General features: G+C 31.3%; 1 protein-coding gene across 2 annotated transcripts in view; it reads left to right on the top strand.

Annotated features, from left to right (window-relative positions):
• The window catches only part of LOC106473650 (LIM domain-binding protein 2-like), a 34610-nt gene extending 17085 nt beyond the window's left edge, over nucleotides 1-17525 (top strand). Inside the window, exons 3-8 of one of the 2 annotated variants that reach the window (XM_013934332.2) lie at nucleotides 2370-2492; nucleotides 4861-4950; nucleotides 9141-9264; nucleotides 9989-10039; nucleotides 13151-13269; nucleotides 15021-17525. In XM_013934332.2, the coding sequence (XP_013789786.2) occupies nucleotides 2370-2492; nucleotides 4861-4950; nucleotides 9141-9264; nucleotides 9989-10039; nucleotides 13151-13269; nucleotides 15021-15341 (828 nt within the window). In that variant the 3' untranslated portion in view covers nucleotides 15342-17525. The remainder of the gene's footprint in view (nucleotides 1-2369; nucleotides 2493-4860; nucleotides 4951-9140; nucleotides 9265-9988; nucleotides 10040-13150; nucleotides 13270-15020) is intronic. The other variant, XM_013934333.2, reaches the window with a different exon arrangement.
• The last annotated feature ends 600 nt before the right edge of the window (nucleotides 17526-18125 follow it).

Raw genomic sequence — 18125 nt, 5'->3', positions numbered from 1 at the left:
ACCAAACAACCAACCAAACCTGATGATCTGAAGTGTGCAGGTGATGTAACAGACTTGAATGCAGATAACTTTAGGAAGGTCTTGGTATGAGGAGGCAACAACCACTACTGCCCAGAAGTAGGCAATGTGCAGCGTAGTATAAGGCAGGGTCACAGGAGCTGTACACATCTCTGGGGTAAACAGAGGGCTCCCATTGGCTGAAGCACAACTGTCATACAGGTTATCTATATGATTCTCCAATTCTTCATAGCCCATGTGACATGGTGGGGGTGGCCTGAGGTATGTGGGCAATGCCACACTCAAGACTACATGGGTTGACCTTAGGTAGTACTTATGGGGATTAACATTCAACTTATTCCAGCTAATCCTCTCCATTACCTGAACCCTATACATTTGGTTTAGGCCAGCTTCTATCAAACATTTGACTTATAAATAATAAATTTACCATTGCCTCTGCCTTAATTCCAGAATATTTGAGAGAGGGTACCTTATCATATTTGATATGTATATTTTAGAGTAAAAAAGCATCATATTTTTAAGGGCTTTAATAACAATGTTTTCATAAAAGAATGGGAAATTTTCAAAGGTTGTTTATGAACATCTACATTTATAGAGGCACAACTTAGAAGTGTGGGGGGCACAAAATTGGTTTAGCTGTATCAAAGGGGTGTGTGGCCACACCACCTGCACTCCCTTAAATCTTACACTGGATAATGTGGTATTACAAAGGAAAGTACTTTGTGAGCCTCTTGGGGCAAAGGATGCCATTGCCACCTTTAGCATATGACTGTATATTAAATTTTAGTAAGAATAAAAGTATAATAAGTAAAATGTTACTACTTTGATCACCCAATAATTATCATGTTTTTACTTAATAATATGTTAAAGATTGCTACACTAATTCCCTTGTAATTAACAAATTTCATGTTCTTACTTAGATTAGGTACTTTTATATAAGTTTGTTCAGAATTTTGGCACTACCTAGATGTTGGTGCTCCAGGCAACTACCAAGTTCATCTAGTGGGAAGTGCCGGCCCTGATCCCCATCACCAAACATGTTCGCTTCCTTTTAGGGTTGCTGTCAGGGTCAGCCATCCGAGTGTAAAACTTCTAAGCTAATACAAGATACCTGAGTGGCTGTCCCCAGATTAAGATTGAATGAAGAAAACAAATCTGTAGATATTCAGATTTTTAATCACTCTTCAATGGTTCAAGGAACAAATATCATATTCGTGAAGTTAGTTTTTGAGAATAGTATCTAGGTTTATATCTGTATTTGATAAATTTTTATTTGAAACCATATCTAAACACAGCGACTTTAAAAATGTAATTTTATTCTAGGATCTTTCAAACTAACTGATTTAATTCATTTACTGGTGTTTACTTTTGTAGTCTGTTTGGTACAGTATAAATTATGATGTAGTATCATTCTAATATAGTATAAACTCACTAAAATTATATAATTTTTGAGTGAAATGTTTCATCAGTTTGGTATGTTCATTGTGTAAGCTGTAAAATAACCAAAAATTCATCACTAGTTTATGAAAAGCTTACACAACGAATTGCTTGGTAAAATAACCAAAGATTCATCAGTAGTCTATGAAACAAGCAATTCGTTGTGTAAGCTGTAAAATAACCAAAGATTCATCAGTAGTCTATGAAACAAGCAATTCGTTGTGTAAGCTGTAAAATAACCAAAGATTCATCAGTAGTCTATGAAACAAGCAGTTCATTGTGTAAGCTGTAAAATAACCAAAGATTCATCAGTAGTCTAAGAAACAAACAATTCGTTGTGTAAGCTGTAAAATAACCAAAGATTCATCAGTAGTCTATGAAACAAGCAATTCGTTTTGCAAGTTTTAAAATAACCAAAGATTTATCAGTAGTCTATGAAACAAGCAATTCATTTTTTTTTAAAGTTATATTCCATATTCCTGGTAACTTCATGAAAGGTTTTGGCTAAAATGTTTTTTTGTGTGTGTGCGTGCATGTGTGCTTTTCTTTTTTAGTTATATGAATTACTGTGCATTGTTTTCTTCAGGACTAACCTAAATCTTGGTTAGCCAAGCTTCATGAGATATTAATGAAATTAGAAACAGTAACATTGCAAACAGCAAGGTTACTCAAATGATAGTTTTTATAAAAATTTTTGTGACATTACATATTCTTAGTTAAAACAATATATTAAATCAGATGGTTAATTTTTGGTTCTGATTTATTAAGACAGTTTTGGTTGATATATAATTTATGTGTGTGTGTTTGTGTGTATATATAAATAAATAATAATGTACTATAAATTTGAAAGTGGTAAAATGTTAGATCTATTGTAAAGAGATAGTTTACAAGAATTTTTTTTTTTTTTCTAATAGGTTTGTACAGAAGGAAGACTAATTTTGGAGTTTACTTTTGATGACTTAATGAGGATAAAGTCATGGCACTTCGCAACCCGAGCTCATCGAGAACTAGTTCCTCGAAGTGTTGTTGCCATGCAGGTATGAAAAAAATAACAATGCTGTTTATATTTAGTTGTAACTGTTTAGATAAAACTTGTGTATGCAGTGAGTTCACTCATCCTACAAAATATATTGTTTGTTTGTTTTTCATTTCGCACAAAGCTACACGAGGGCTATCTATGCTAGCCGTCCCTAATTTAGCAGTGTAACACTAGAGGGAAGGTAGCTAGTCATCACTGCCAGCTCTTGGGCTACTCTTACCAACAAATAGTTGGATGGACCATCACATTATAATGCCCCCATGGCTGAAAGGGCGAGCATGTTTTTTGGTGTGATGGGGATTCAGACTCGCAACCCTCAGATTGCGAGTCGAGCGGCCTAACCACCTGGCCATGCCGGGCCTACAAAATATATAAATCTATATAACACCTGGAAATACATTAAGTGACTTGTTTTCATATGGTGTAAACCATTTCTAATACTCAAGACAAGTTTGGAAATGACACTTTGCCACTGAGACTTCATTCTTAACTTGTTTGTAATGAGTATTGGTGCCTCAAGACTAGTTTGGAAATGACACTTTGTCACCGAGGCTTCATCTATAGACTTCTATGTAATCCATATTGTTTTGTTTAAAGGAACAGTTTTTTTATTTACTTATAACAAACAGAAGGTTCCTTATCTTCTTGCTCCATTGTATAATTTAAAAAAGTCTGTGCTTTCAGTAATTGTGTTGTTTTCGTTTACAGGTGTTAAGAAGATCAATTAATTAGTGAACCATCAGACATGACAACACAGTTACTATTATAGGGTATTTCTTCATTTTGTATTGAAGCTTTTTTTTCTACTTTAAGTTTCTACACTTGTGACCACACAATAATAATAATAATAGGTCTAAATTGAGTTTTGTTTTTCCTTATAGAGCTTCAAACAATTCATCATTGCAAGCTTGCTCTAATAGTAATACTCTCCATTAAACATATCCTAGAATTTGTCAGATCTGTTTTCTCAATTTTATTGGGCTGATATGTAAAAAAAAGGTTATTTCCAAATGTTCCATAAATGTTTCTCAGTGAAACGACACTGAACTAGCTGTTGATCTGTTGTTACAATTCCAAGCAACACACGTTGGCATTTGTACTAACAACATATAATCTGGCCCCAGAAAAGTATTACTGAACAACAAAATTTATAATTGATAAAAGTTACATTCTTGAAGCAGTGAAGTTACTTTGTTATTTTAGGCTGGTGAGAATTTAATATTCTAGCTTTTCCATTTAGGCCTAAATGCTAAATATTTCACTTAGGCCTTTGTTATTCTTAACTTATCATGACAGACTGAAACAATTCTATTTATCACGAGTCTAATAGCTAATACTCTAACAGAAACGTTTATGCCTGTTTTATGTTTGAGTGAGCAAAATTAATGTTACTTTTAATATTAGATGATGCTATGTTACTGTCCACATACACATATAAATTAATTATTTTATATATATATAATGGAAATAAAATAAGTTCACTATTACTAGTAAATAGTGTGCCTGACTTTGCAGTTTTGCTTTTAATGATTGAGGATCACTCTAATGTTAGTTTTAAAAGCTAAACCACTGTTCTCTATACTGAGCATTGACACTGTCACGTGAAGTCACTGGCAGTTCTGAAGTGCCCATCTTGTTTGTCCCTTGTCATATTTTCAGTTGCTAAGATGTACTGCAGAGTTTTAAAACTGTAGCTTGTATCTAAAGTAGACAATGTGTGTTGTATGGAATAATGGTTGGTCTACAGCAGACATTCCCAACCTGGGTTACATGTACCCCCAAGGGTACATTTGCACTTCTCAGGGGGTACATAGGGATCTGAGAGTATAACCATGGTTTACATGGTGTTTTAATCTACAGTCAGACAAAGTGGCTCACATAAATATATGCTCTTTAGACAAAAAGTTGTGATCATGGTGAATGTTGTGATGTTATTGCTGTGCTACATTATAACTCATGTTTTCAATAAGTAATGTAGAACATAAGCAATATAGACACCCCCGTTACAAATCATCTGATAAACTAGGGATCAGCCAACTGAACAAGCTCTCCTCCCTCCATTAGTCAGAAAGCCCAAGAAGTACAAAGGAACAAAAAAAAAAGGTTGGGAATCCCTGGTCTACAGCAAGTAATCACAACCTCAAATCATCTAATAGATATTGCTACCTCAAGACAAGTTTTTGGAATGACACCTTCTCACTGAGACACCATCCTCAGACTTTTCACTAATGGACATTGGTACTTCTGAGAATTTTTTGTTCTTGTTTCTTTTAATAATAAAATTAGCAAGTTGGTGAAAAAAAAAATATATTTGTGTAACTATATTTTTCTAACTTTTTGTAATTATGTTCCTACTTTTCTTTCAGACTCAACAACAAGATCCTTCCTTTTTAGAACAACTTTCCAAAAACATTACTAGACAAGGACTTACAAACTCAACATTAAACTACCTCAGGGTGAGTTTAATCTCTTTTAAGGTTGAATCAGTTGTAATGAATAATGCATTACCCTTTGTGTGAACTTTTAACCAAATTCTTGAGCACACCTTCTATAATAAATTTAGCAATTCTCACTCTCCATACTACCTTTGTTTTTACTTGATGAGGCAAGAAAAAGTTAGTAAAGAGTAAATTTTCTATTAAAGAACAAATAAACAAAAAAAAAGTTACCTTAACTCTTTCAGCACCGACCTCGTAATCAATTTGTGCTTAGTATGGTTTTCATGATATAACTTTTAAATTAGTAAGCATATGTTCATGAAGTTTGTCAGATTATCAGTAAACATTACAAGGCTTTCAAATGTAAGATATCAGTTTTTTTGTTTTTTTTATTAAGTCTAAAGGTTTGTTGAGAAGTGTTTTTCTTGTGTCTTGTGTCTTTTCACTTGTTGTCCTATCCAACATGCTAAAGTAATTTTTATTTTAAGTATCAAAAATACTTTTATGCAACAGAAAATTTTACAAATTTACACATGAGAAATCTTTATAATGTCCAGATAGCTATCAAATGTTTCTTAAGAAAAAACTTTATATTTTATCTGTTATTTTCACTAACGAATCTGTGTATGGGTTTGGCTGATTTCACCGATCTCGTAACCACCATAAAAAATTTAGGAAATAAATATATATTATGCCTTTTTCGTTCTAGAATGACAACGTATTATAACACGAAAATACAAATATTTAGACTAATTAACTTAAATCTCATAACATTATACATTTATATATATTTATTAATTTTATTATATTGACCTTTTAGCTGTGCCAGGCTAACAATACAGAAGTTACAATGACGCAGCACACGTGCACTCATGTTACTGTATCCAATAATAAAAACTGACCTTTAGTCTCTATAAGGTGACCTGTCTTGGCTGTGTCTTAGTAGACTAGTATTTTGTAAAATAGTCACATTTCAATTGTTATACATTATATATGTATATAGATTATTACTGTTTACAAATAGCTTCTTAAACTTATTTTTCTTTAAAAATAGAACAGTAAATAAAGAAGTAAAGCAAACAATTATCTGTTCTAGTTACAACTTTTGTACTCATTTGCTGCTTGTCATACATTGCTAAGCCTTATAAAATTTCACACATGGAGGATGTGAAATGAAATGAATTTATAGAATTCCACCATAACTTATCAAGCTTAGTAACTAATCTGTATTTGTGTCTAAAGAAATATTAAATTTTGAGCAGGCTAAAGCTTACCAGCTTGAAGATTTGTATTGAAAAAACGAGGTGACGTTGTAATACTTGAAAATGGCTGAAAAACCCACTAGGGGAACATTCTGAGCTTTCGATTGGTTATTCACATGTCATAGACAGAAGTAAGTGTATATGAGGGAGCATTTCCAAAAATGGAAAGAGATAAGCGGGGCCACTGTGTTTGATTTGGTAAATGAACGATGTCTCGGCAAATAGAAAAGATAGGAGGTTCTTATTTTATATTCTAGCTCGTTAAAGCTGGTAATTTGAGTTCCTAATTCATACAAAACTATAGACTTTGTTTTTTGAATCGCAAACATCAAATTTGAACCGGTGCTGCATTCAACATACCATGTGACATACACAAATAGATGTTTAGGTGTTGTTTTTAAACTACCTTTCATTTACTATGATAGACAATTTAGGACTGTTAGTTTTTAATTCTAAACTGCTGTACATGAAAATATATCGTATGCAATATACTACCAAATTTGTAACAAGCTGAAGATACAATTAATAGAGTTCCATGAGTTTATCCCTGAATATTTCTACAAGACTACTAAAACTACTGAATTTCTGTTGATGAAAAACCAATGATATTTTGTGACATTTTCAAATAATTTTTAATATAAACTTAATACATTTTATCTATATCACAATGGGCTCATGTATTTTACGTGACCTTATAACCACCATATAACCATGGTAGCATACATGCTGTGACTCAGAAAGTATTTAATGTATGTTCATGAAATCTGGCAATCTTTCAGTAAACATTAAAAGTCTTTTGTAAACAAAAAACATAATTTTTACTAAAACTTTTTCTGTAATTATTTTACTAAAACTTTTTCTGTAATTATATGGCATCAGAGTGACTGCTCTGAGTGCAAAGTGCTCTTCGTGTTAAGATTTAAAATACTTTTCTTCATCTTAAAATTTTCAAATTTCGTTTGCTTAATCCCTAAAACCTTCTAAGCAAATATAAATTTTTTTTCCACGAAAGTATTATATTTTCTCGTATTTCCTATACTATACACGGTTGGCCGATTTGACCAACCCTGTAACCACCATAAAAATTAGTAAATGATTCTATATTACCCTTTTTTCTTTCTGGAATTACTGCAAATTGTAAAAGAAAACCACAATTGACTATTCTAAGTAGCGTAAAGCTTGTAACAGTATACATCTAATTATACTTAATTTTGTTGTTTTATTGGCTTTGAACTGTGTCTAACTAATATTTTTAGTAATAATCTTCCCCACAATTTGCAAACCACTGCAAATCTGTAGTTCACATTACCCAATTGAATTACGTAGTGCATGAGCTACTTGCAAACAAATCTCAAGAAAAAGTTTTATAATTTTCTTTATTTTATGTAATCTAACCTAATAAGTTTCTAGTTTTTACATTTTAATTACTTTTATAATAACAAATAAAGAATACGCATGAAAAACAATAAATATAGATAGTACTTACCTGTGTTTTTTCTCTCTCTCTTTTTTTTTTCTTTGTTTCTTTCATTCCTTCTTTCTTTCTTGCTGTTGATTGTCAATAAAACTCAACCATACCACTTTATACTAATGGTACTACTGTGATAAATAATTTTTCATTTACTTAAATAATATGCCTAAGAACAGAGAATAATAACATGTAAAAAACCACACTATGACCTATAACTATCATAATTTTTCTGGATTACTAACTATGCGATAAGGGCTGCTAGAAATTCATATAAGCTCATCGATGCATTTCCTGTGGGAATAAAGTTTGAACTGGAAGCAAAATTCAGACCTGTCAACTCTTATGATTTTGGCATAATTGATCCTTTTTTTTTATTTATTTTATGGCAGTACAAGTTGTTGTTTTATGATTTTATGCAAAATTTCATAATTTTTTCACAACCTTTTCTTTCAACTAATAATTTTCTGTAAATAATTCACTGCTCTCTACTTTGTCTCTCAATCTTAAAAATGCTTGTAATAGTCTAAAAAGTGTGTAAATAGTAAGTGTCTAGGGTACACTGATCATTTTTTGAGAAGAAAATGGTGGGAAAATGTTGTTCTGCTTTGTCCCCAATGACTCCAACAAAGTTTATAACAAGCAGAAGTTTGGGCATGAGTTTTCAAAAATTTATCTTTAAATGTGTACTGTTGTATGTCATTAACTATATATTTGATTTTTCCTTCCTTAATTTAAATGGGAATAGAAAGGTAAAACTCTTGCTACAGTGCAAAATTGTGCTATGGTAATTACAAATTAGGTTGTACAACTGACAGTTTGGGAAATTTTAGTTTAATTCCTAGCTTTGAGGAAAACTAGCTTCTCATCAAACCAGATACAGAATTAAAAAGTAGAATTTTTAAGAGATAAAAAAATAATTCAGTAATAGTTTTAATTTTAAAGCCACTTTATTTTCAAGACAAGATAGTGAATTCAAACTTAAAAATTTACGTACTTCAGTGGCATTAATCCTGCCGACATTGAAACTCAAACATTTTGTTAATTGTAACTTAAAGCCAACATTGATAACTGTTTTTGAAAATATACCATTACATACTAAACCTGTAATTATTAGTGGAATACTTCACGTTGGATCTTTAGTAATTTTCTTAGTAGCATTTTATGTTTTTTTGTTTAATTAATTCATGAGAGAGAAATTATGAAACTTAATCCAAACTCATTCCCATTATGGAAATTGTGGTAATTATCTGATTCTTGTTTCGCTCATTGAAATGCAGTAATCATGTGTCCAAACATGATGCAAAAATAAAATACATTATTAAATATTCTATCATGGTAGACCAGAAAGAAAATATATTGTTTTAATAATTTAGATGAACTTTGGTATTCAGTCATAATAATAAGATAATACGTATTAAATAATTTAGAATGGTTAAAAAGAACTGTATGACATATTTTTTTTCTTTGATGTGTAGCTTTGTGTTATACTAGAGCCCATGCAAGAGCTTATGTCTCGTCATAAAGCTTATGCTCTTAGCCCTCGAGACTGTTTAAAAACCACCTTGTTCCAAAAATGGCAGAGGATGGTGGCTCCTCCTGGTAAGCTGATACTGATGTTTTGCGATTTTCTGTTTTGTAAAATATTTTGAGCTTTCTGTTATTAAATGTTTGTAAGTTTGGTGATGAAATTGCCTTTTTATTTAAATGTGAAAAGTATTGAAAAGATTAATACAAAAAACTGTAAAATTTGTTTTAAATTCAGAGATTTTCTGTTTTTCAAAGATTTTTGCATTTGATTTTCATGTTATAAATGTATATCTTGTGTAAATATATATTCCCTAATTTTTAATTTACTTTTGTTTGTTAATGACCTGTATTCAATTTTTTTACCCATTGTATAAGTGACAGTGTGTGTAGTCCAATTTTCAGCCTAGTAGAAATTATATCAATATATTTTTCCTTGTAATTATTAAGTTTATAGATATTTATATTATATATATAATGAAATTATTCAAAATCACTTCTCAGTTGTTTTTTGTTTAATAGAAACTTCACCTAGCCAAATTGTTTATGTACAAGCAAAAGATAAAAATATTAAATTTCAGGGCAGTGACCAGCTTTGAGAATTTTATCTAATTTTCGAGAATACTACCAAAGCATTATGAATAAATCGAGTAACTTTAATGTTGCCTGCCCGTAGCTTGGTGCTTGGGTAATCCCTTCATATTGCTTTTGTCTTAAGCACACTAGATGGACTAGGTGAGATTCTTTGCTGGGCGCTAGGTTGGTTTCATGTGCTTATTTGATTGGTTGATCCCACTAGGTTCCACCTACCGCGGCCCTCCAAATGACCTAAAATCATCTCAGGATGTAGGTATGTCATCAAAAAAGGTCGCTGCTTTCAATAAAATTAATTAACCCACATAATGTTTTCTTCTCATTGATATATGTATATTTTTTCTTTTGTGATGATGGTGGTGGTAATAATAGGCAGTAGGTATTTTCAAGATTTCACCTGAAGGAAACATTTGCTTGTAATAATTCTTTTCTAAAACTGAAACATAAATAATCTTTCTGCATGGAAAAATGTTTGGTAGGCTTTGCCTTCCTCTGTAGTATAGATGGCATATCTGTGGGGAGTGAAACTAACCTCTTAACTACTTAACCCCTAAAACTTTTCTTTGTTTTAAACCTTTATTTTAAGCAGTACATTATCTAAGTTAAATAATTTAAAATTTTTGTAAAATCTTTTAAGAAAAATTGAGTATTGTGTTGTAATGTAACCAGTGATGGAAGATTTATGTTGTAATGTAACCAGTGATGGAAGATCATATTTCTATTATGTTTTATGTATCCTTATCTTTGAAATAACAAGTTCATATTGTACATTTGCACATAAGAGTATTGAAGAGCTAGCTACTCACTGTTTGGTCAGTTTTTGTTTTGTTATAACTCTGCATGTTGTTCTTACCATCATTTTTAGATATTTGTAACAATTTTCCTGAAACTGACTTGCACAAAGTAATTACAAATATAATCATTTCTTTTTTACATGCTACTTTTATAAACACAATTGGTTAAAATGTTTAATATATATATATATATGTTCTTTTCTTATACATTTTGATTATGAAGATTAGTTTACCTTGTTAGTACATGGATTTGGGACTAACCTAAATCTCAAAAGTACCAAAATTACGAATCAGGGCAACCTACACTTTCTATTAGTTAGAACAGTATAGTAAATTAACTATATTTACTGTGTTGCTTTTTAGTTCTGATCTGTGTAAGTATCTTGCTGTGATCAAAAGTTAATAACAATGTCAGAATGAAATTATAAAATCACTAAGCCTCCAATACAAATAGCTGCTTTCAAAACAGACACGAAAATCTTAAACCAAGTTAATAGAAGTAAACTTGTTCACTAGCAAAAGTGAAAGTTCAAAGCTGATTATACTTATGGTTCAGTGGTTTTTGTATCTTATAAACTTTTCATGTAAGTATGGACTGAAGTTTACAATGGTTGAGAATTTTCTAGCTGAAAAAAGGCTTTAAAAACTTTACCTTTGGTTTAAAGATGTTTGAATATTTGTTTAATTTACACCAATTTTACTGGTTACTCTGCCATGTTCCAAGCTCTTATGTACAATTATATAAATCTGGCAGAACCCATAGAACCATATTTCTGTAAAAAAATATGATGATAATGCAGTGAAATATAGAATGTCCAAGAATTTTGGAAGAACTTAAAAAAAATCATATCAAGAAAATTGTTTACCATAGACATATGTTACCTGTGAAAGAATAATGTTAAAAGTATTTTAACACGTGAACATGTGAGAGCCAGTTTGAAAGCAAACTTGTGGACAGCAGTCACTCGTAATGCTGTCATTGGTCTCTCTCTTTTTCTTGTAGAAGGAACTGTTATAGGAAAAACGTACATTAACATGCTGCAGAATTTTGCTTTTCCCACTTTGAAATGCTACAAGTTAACATATTTTCCAGAAGGGATTGTGAGGGTAAATTACATCAACATATCCAAGAAGCCTTCACAAAAGTTCTTCCTCCAAATCTTCCAAGTTTTGGTTTCAAAAACACTTAATAGGAGATTTGGTACACACGGGACATTTTACTTGTAACTCATGGTACACATATAACTATTGTGATTGTATGATGTAAAAAGAAAATATATTCATGCTTGTACAACAAAGTGTGTGTATCTGTGTAAAACAGTTTTCTGAGTATTAAATTCATCGAAAGTATTTCCATAGTTATCAATTTTGGTTGTCAAAATTACTTTAAAAGTCATTATTACCAAAACATGAAAAAAGCTTGGACTGCTACCTTATAAGAAAATTATCAAATTGCAGCAAATACAGTTCTTTTATGCAACCAATGAATTATATTTGTCTGAAATATTCTAACGATTTAAAATGGCTACTGAATTTTGTTTATTCTTAACCATCCATCTGAAACATTAGAGCTTGTTCAAATGTACGTTTAACAAAACCATTGGGCCAGATATGTCCTTAGTGGTTAGCATGTTGGTTTATGTATCAGGAGGTTCATGGTTCATGTCCTGTTACCATAAAACAATATTGTGCTGTGTAGTGTGGAATTGTGGTTACATTATAAGTGTGAGGATTATCAAATATCATTATTTGATTATAGTGGCCTGAGAGGCGACAGTGGGTGCTGTTGGCTATTTGCCTTCCCTCTACTATATCAGTTAAAAATTAGATATGGCTAACACTAATAGCCCATTTGTACCTTTGGGCACCTATCCAAAACTAACAAAATTAATAACATTCTGTATAATAAAAGATGATTATTGAAAAACTGGAGTGTTTAATAGCCTATGTGTATTTTTAATACATTATTTTGCATGTTGGAATTACGCACTATCTCTACAATAGGGTGTGTACTTGGACAACATGAAATGTCTAACAGTTTTCATCAGTTCCTTCCACAAAGAAAGTAATTTATGAGATTGATTAACACTTATACTTGCCTTCAAATGATGCAATTCTCTAGTTAAACGTTTTAATTTTAGCATATGAAATATAGAAATTTTTAAGAATGATTATATTTTTTCATATACATAAAAACTAATTTTGTCACACCTAATTAATTTTGACTAGGAAATGGAACAAAATGTCAGTTTTGGTAATCTTTTCAGTAATTTTTCTTTGGTGTATTGTCCTGTAAAAGCTTGAATTTTCAAGTCAATTTGCCAGAAATCTTAATCTCAAGCTTATTCAACATATATTGTCAGGAGAAAAGGAATATTTTTGACCATTAAAATTAGTGCTTCATTGCTAACAATGACTTCACATGAAATACACTGCTTTCCAAATTAAAGAACAAATTACCTTGGATAAACCAATGTTTTATTTTATTTTAGTGAAATATTTCTGATAATCTTGTATTTTTAGGTTTGCCAGATTAATTTTTATTATTATTATTTTTTGGTACACTGTTGCAGAAGCTCAACGGCCACCAAGCAAAAGACGCAAAAGAAAGTCTTCTACAGCAAGTAGTGGAACTGGAAAGAAGAAAAATACTGCCTCTCCTGGGCCAGCTAGCTTTTCTCTTGCTTCTCAGGTCTGTTATCTTGTTAATTTTGTATTTTTTTTTTTTTTCTTCCCCAAGAAAATTTTGAGTCATGATATAGTTGTCATTTTCTGAAAAATGTGTGTTTATATATGTGTATGTGTCTAGTATAGTATACACATATTTTGTAGTAGCATAGTTTTTCATTTGCAAGTTCTTTTACCATATTTGTGGGAAATAATTTATATCTGTCTGAATTTTGCTATTTAAGATTTAAGAGTATTTTGATTTCAAAACTAACCACGTGGTTGGGCTCTATCAATAACAGAAGAAACAAAAGGTTTGTGAAACAAAGGCTTTATTTATTTGCTCATAACTGAATATAGTTAGTAACCATTCATTTTGAATATATTTTTAATTGCTATTTTGTTATTATATATATATATATATATATATATATATACACACACACACACACACACACACACACACACACACACACACACACACACACACACAATGTTATTCACAAAATTTTGAAATGCTCAACCGTTTCAGATTTCTCCAGAGGGCCTTGTATAGGTTTTTGTAGAATTTGTTTGTCCATCCCTATGCTTAGGTTTATATTTACTAAGAAATTTGAGAATATAATTATCTATGTTTTACATGAATATCCTTCTCTTTTACTGATTTTATTACAAAAGTCTCTCAATTCCACCCTTTTATAATCTCAGCATATGATCTGAACAACTGCCAATGAAGCTCAGCTTTGAAAATAGCTAGAAGCAAAGTTTAGGTACCACTAGATAGAACAGATTATAAGGTATTTACATCAATGTAGATGGAACATGGTGTGAGAAGTAACTTATGATGTGCCAAGACCTATCTACTGTGAAGAAGAAGAATAGAATCAAATGGGAAGTTTAAAAAACCACAGATTTAGGAATTTTTTATACTTTATATGTTCTTTTGGTTCCTGAAACCACTGTCATATTCAATTATATTTTAAAGCTATAGAAATGTTCTTCTAACAAGGCATCAGGTAAGCTTATTTAGGTTTGTCAGTAAGATAGACAATAGCAAAATATTATGATGATCAATTTTTTGGTTATTAAATATTAGGTTTATTGTATATAAATAAAAGAACCTATAATTTATCGGTAAGACAATGTATTTATTGCATATAAATTGAGCTTGACCAAGAACATTGCTACTTAGCATAACCTAATGCCATTTTGAAAGATCAGGTCCTAGATCATATTCGAGCCTATGTAAGTTCGAGATGTGTTCAAGGATTAATAGTCAGAAGTTGACTACCACAGTTTCAAAAGAAATGTTACTAAAAATCAATGAAGTTAAAATTAGTGGAAATATAAAATGACACTTTCTCATCAACAATAAAAACAAATTTAAATTCTAAGATAAACAATATATATTTTTGAAGTTTTTCAAATATCTTTTCAAGGCAAAACTAGATAGTGATTAGTAAGTCTGTTTTAAGCTTTATGCAATTTGATTAAGTATTTCCACTGTATAAAAAAAAAGAAGAAAATCGAGGAATATAAGGCACTCCACTGGCCCAGGAAGGTGTAGGAAATGTTTATTTTTTGCTTAAATTATTTAAAATTTTCTTCTGCTATGGAAGCTATGTAGAAATATTGTTAGTTTAATCAGTCATTTCTTATATGAAAAGTAAATTACATACTATATTGGTATTTCTATATCTAGTACTTTCTGGATAATTTATAAAAGAATTTAAATATCAACCATTTACCTTTCCTTTGTGTAATTTCTAATTTCAGGATGTTATGGTTGTTGGGGAACCATCTTTGATGGGAGGAGAGTTTGGAGATGAAGATGAAAGACTTATCACACGGCTTGAAAACACACAATATGATGCCTCAACAGCTGCAGCCAACGGGCTGGAGGATGCAGAGGAATACTCAAGTAACGCAATGACTTCTGCTTCGTGTTCAAGTGTTTCAACTTGGTCTGGGCCACATACAGGAGCTGCGGGACAGGATCGAAAATCAACGTCGACAGCAGGTGGGGGATCAACAAATAATGGCCCTCAGTTAGCAAGTCAAGATGACAAGAAAGCTTCACCATCTATAAGCCAGTAATTATAGCTGGCCTCTGGGACTATATTCCAGTTAAATACCAGTTGAGGTACTTTGAACTTGTTTCTCAGAAGAGGATGAGCTGGAATCTAAATGTATAATGTGTTTTCATAGATCATTGAGAAAAATAATGTTGGTAATATTCTTGTGCAACATCATTTCCTTTGGTCTACTGCAGAGTTTTCAGGTCTGTTTATTAATCATTATGTAATGAAACTTTGCATTCCTTCACTTGAGAGGCAATAACACCTGAACAACACAAACCACTAATAATTTCATGATAAAGCTTAGCTGAAAGGTTTAATATGCTAAGCTCCAAGTTTTTTATTTCATTAATTGTTACTGTACAAAAACACAGATGAACAGCTATTTATTTGCAAGTGATACAGCCAAGAACCTTCATTAATATTTTGGAAGTTTTAGTAGAAAATACCGATACAAGTAATTCCACTAAAAACGTGTATAATTCCAACTTGTCATTCATAGGCTTTGATGCTAGGACTGGAAGCAGCACACCAGATTAAGTTATTCATACAGTTCCTGTTTAATATTTGAAATAGTCTGATTCACCTGTAACATTTGTTTAAGGCTGTTCGAATGACATGCATGTTTTTAATCACTTGGGAGAATCGAAATTAATTTCTAGAGTACTGTGCAATAATGTCCTGAAAAGCTTTTTGTCAAATCATGCTGTATTATCCCACTTATTGAGGTAAAGAGTAAAAAATTTATTTAACATTAGAAAAGCCATTTCTAAAATCAAAATGTTTTGATTTACATTATTTAATTCTTGGTATGTTTAGGATTACTTTTTCTGGTATCTTGTGTAACTGTGGATAGCAGAAATAAAACATTTTGTATTCTCAGATGCAAGAAAACAGTCATAGCTATAACTTCTGTTGTTTTTTTTGTTGTTGTTGTTGTTTGTTTGTTTTTTTAACCATGATGTATGCTTACTACTTTGCTGAACCAATTATAATACTTGTTCAAGGTTCAGAATCATTGTTCATTCAAGAATAAAGATGTTGAATTTCTGCCGAGGTATTTTTAAAACTTCATTCCGCACTATGATTGCATATTTAATGTTTGTGCTTGTTTATGCAGTAGAGATTGATCATCACTGCTAAGCCTGAAAGGCCCGAATATTGGGTTAAAGGCTCATCGGTATTAGATATAGCAGATATAGTGTAGGTGAGACTATCATCATCATCATAATACGCACTTCTTTACTTGGTTATTTGATCTGTTATAGCTCATATGTAACTGTCTGCTTTGTCAAAAACAAAATCCTCTAGTGGGGTTGATGTGGATAATATAAAACTTCCTTATAAATCATTGTTGTATTAAATTGTGAAACTTTTCTATTGGATTCTGTTTTTGTTTTGTTTTTTTCCAGTTCCTTAGTATTGAACTGCACAGGTTGTCAGAGCCTCTAAATTAATTCTAACAAAGCAGTCAAAACTTGAGGCAAGGGACCAAATTTTAAATGACTTCCTTGTGGCTTGTGCTTGAAAGTAGAATAGACATAAATCAGACTTGTATGATATTTACATTAGAATATTTCACAGATATATGAAAAGTAGGAGAGGTGTGATAAACAGGACATTTAAATCTCTCCTGATGTTTATAGTTAGTAACATTAATAGTCGGCATGGATATCATTTTTCAAAGAACAAACTGAAACGTTTAATGATTTTTATATCAAAACGTCCAACTTGGCGAAGAAACAAAACATCTTGTTTTCTACTTTAAAAAGATGGAGTACAACAAGAAAACTACATTTTTCTCTGACTCATACAGTATATGGACTGTATGAGTGATACGTAGTTTGGTTAATTGTGTATTCCAACCTCAGAGGTAAAAATATGTGACTGATGTTCTGTATCTTGAAATGTAAGGTATATTGAGTTATAGGCTTAATTAACTAGCGTCAAAGTTCCTTTTAAGGAGTTCTATTGTTCATTGGTGGTATGTCATGAGTTTTAACAGTTCTTTGATATGTGAGAAAATTCTTTTCAAACTTCTTTCCTGTGATTTGTTGTTTCATAAAGTTGTAAACAGAAATGTGTAACTAGTGTAATCAAGGTATCAGTGAGATGGTGTTATAGCCTTTCTGTAGCTTCAATGTGTCTTCGTGTATCCTGTACATTGTATGTTTGGTGAAATAAATCTACAGTTGCTAGTTTCTCTGATTTACTTGAATTAGTTTTTCCACAGACATGCAGCTATTAAGAATGCACACTTAGATTTACAGTTAGACCACACTACACTTATCATGAGGTTCAGAAATTATTTAAAAAATGTTATGTACAGAGAGATAAAATGCACTGTGAATCTGAAAATTCGTAGTTCATATTCAGTTACTGAAAACTTAAATCTTGTGGCTGTGTGTACCATAAAACTGACAAGCAAATCCTGCTATTCGTTAATGTAATAATAATAATAACCCCAGAGCTGGTGGTGGGTACTGTTGATTAGCTGTGTACAGATATCTCTTTTGGTGTGCAAAAATTTTGAAAGAATCCAGTGTTGGTTCCAATATAAAGTTAAAGGAAATATGTGGAAGAAGAAGAAAAAATACAGTTTAAGAGGAGTTTGTTATATATAGATATTGCTTGTCAAAATTAGAATTTTTTTTATTCAAACCTAAACTTTTTCAAAATTAATTTATACCTAGAAAATCTCCATACTTAACACCTGTATGAAAACTTTCAAAAGTTGGGTACAAAACTAAATAGGCCCGGCATAGCCAGGTGGTTAAGGCACTCGACTCGCAATCTGAGGGTC

Source organism: Limulus polyphemus, unplaced genomic scaffold, assembly GCF_000517525.1.
Source record: "Limulus polyphemus unplaced genomic scaffold, Limulus_polyphemus-2.1.2 Scaffold6370, whole genome shotgun sequence".
NCBI lineage: Eukaryota > Metazoa > Arthropoda > Merostomata > Xiphosura > Limulidae > Limulus > Limulus polyphemus.
Note: the sequence above shows the minus strand (reverse complement) of the source record. Positions and strands in the feature narration are given on the sequence as shown.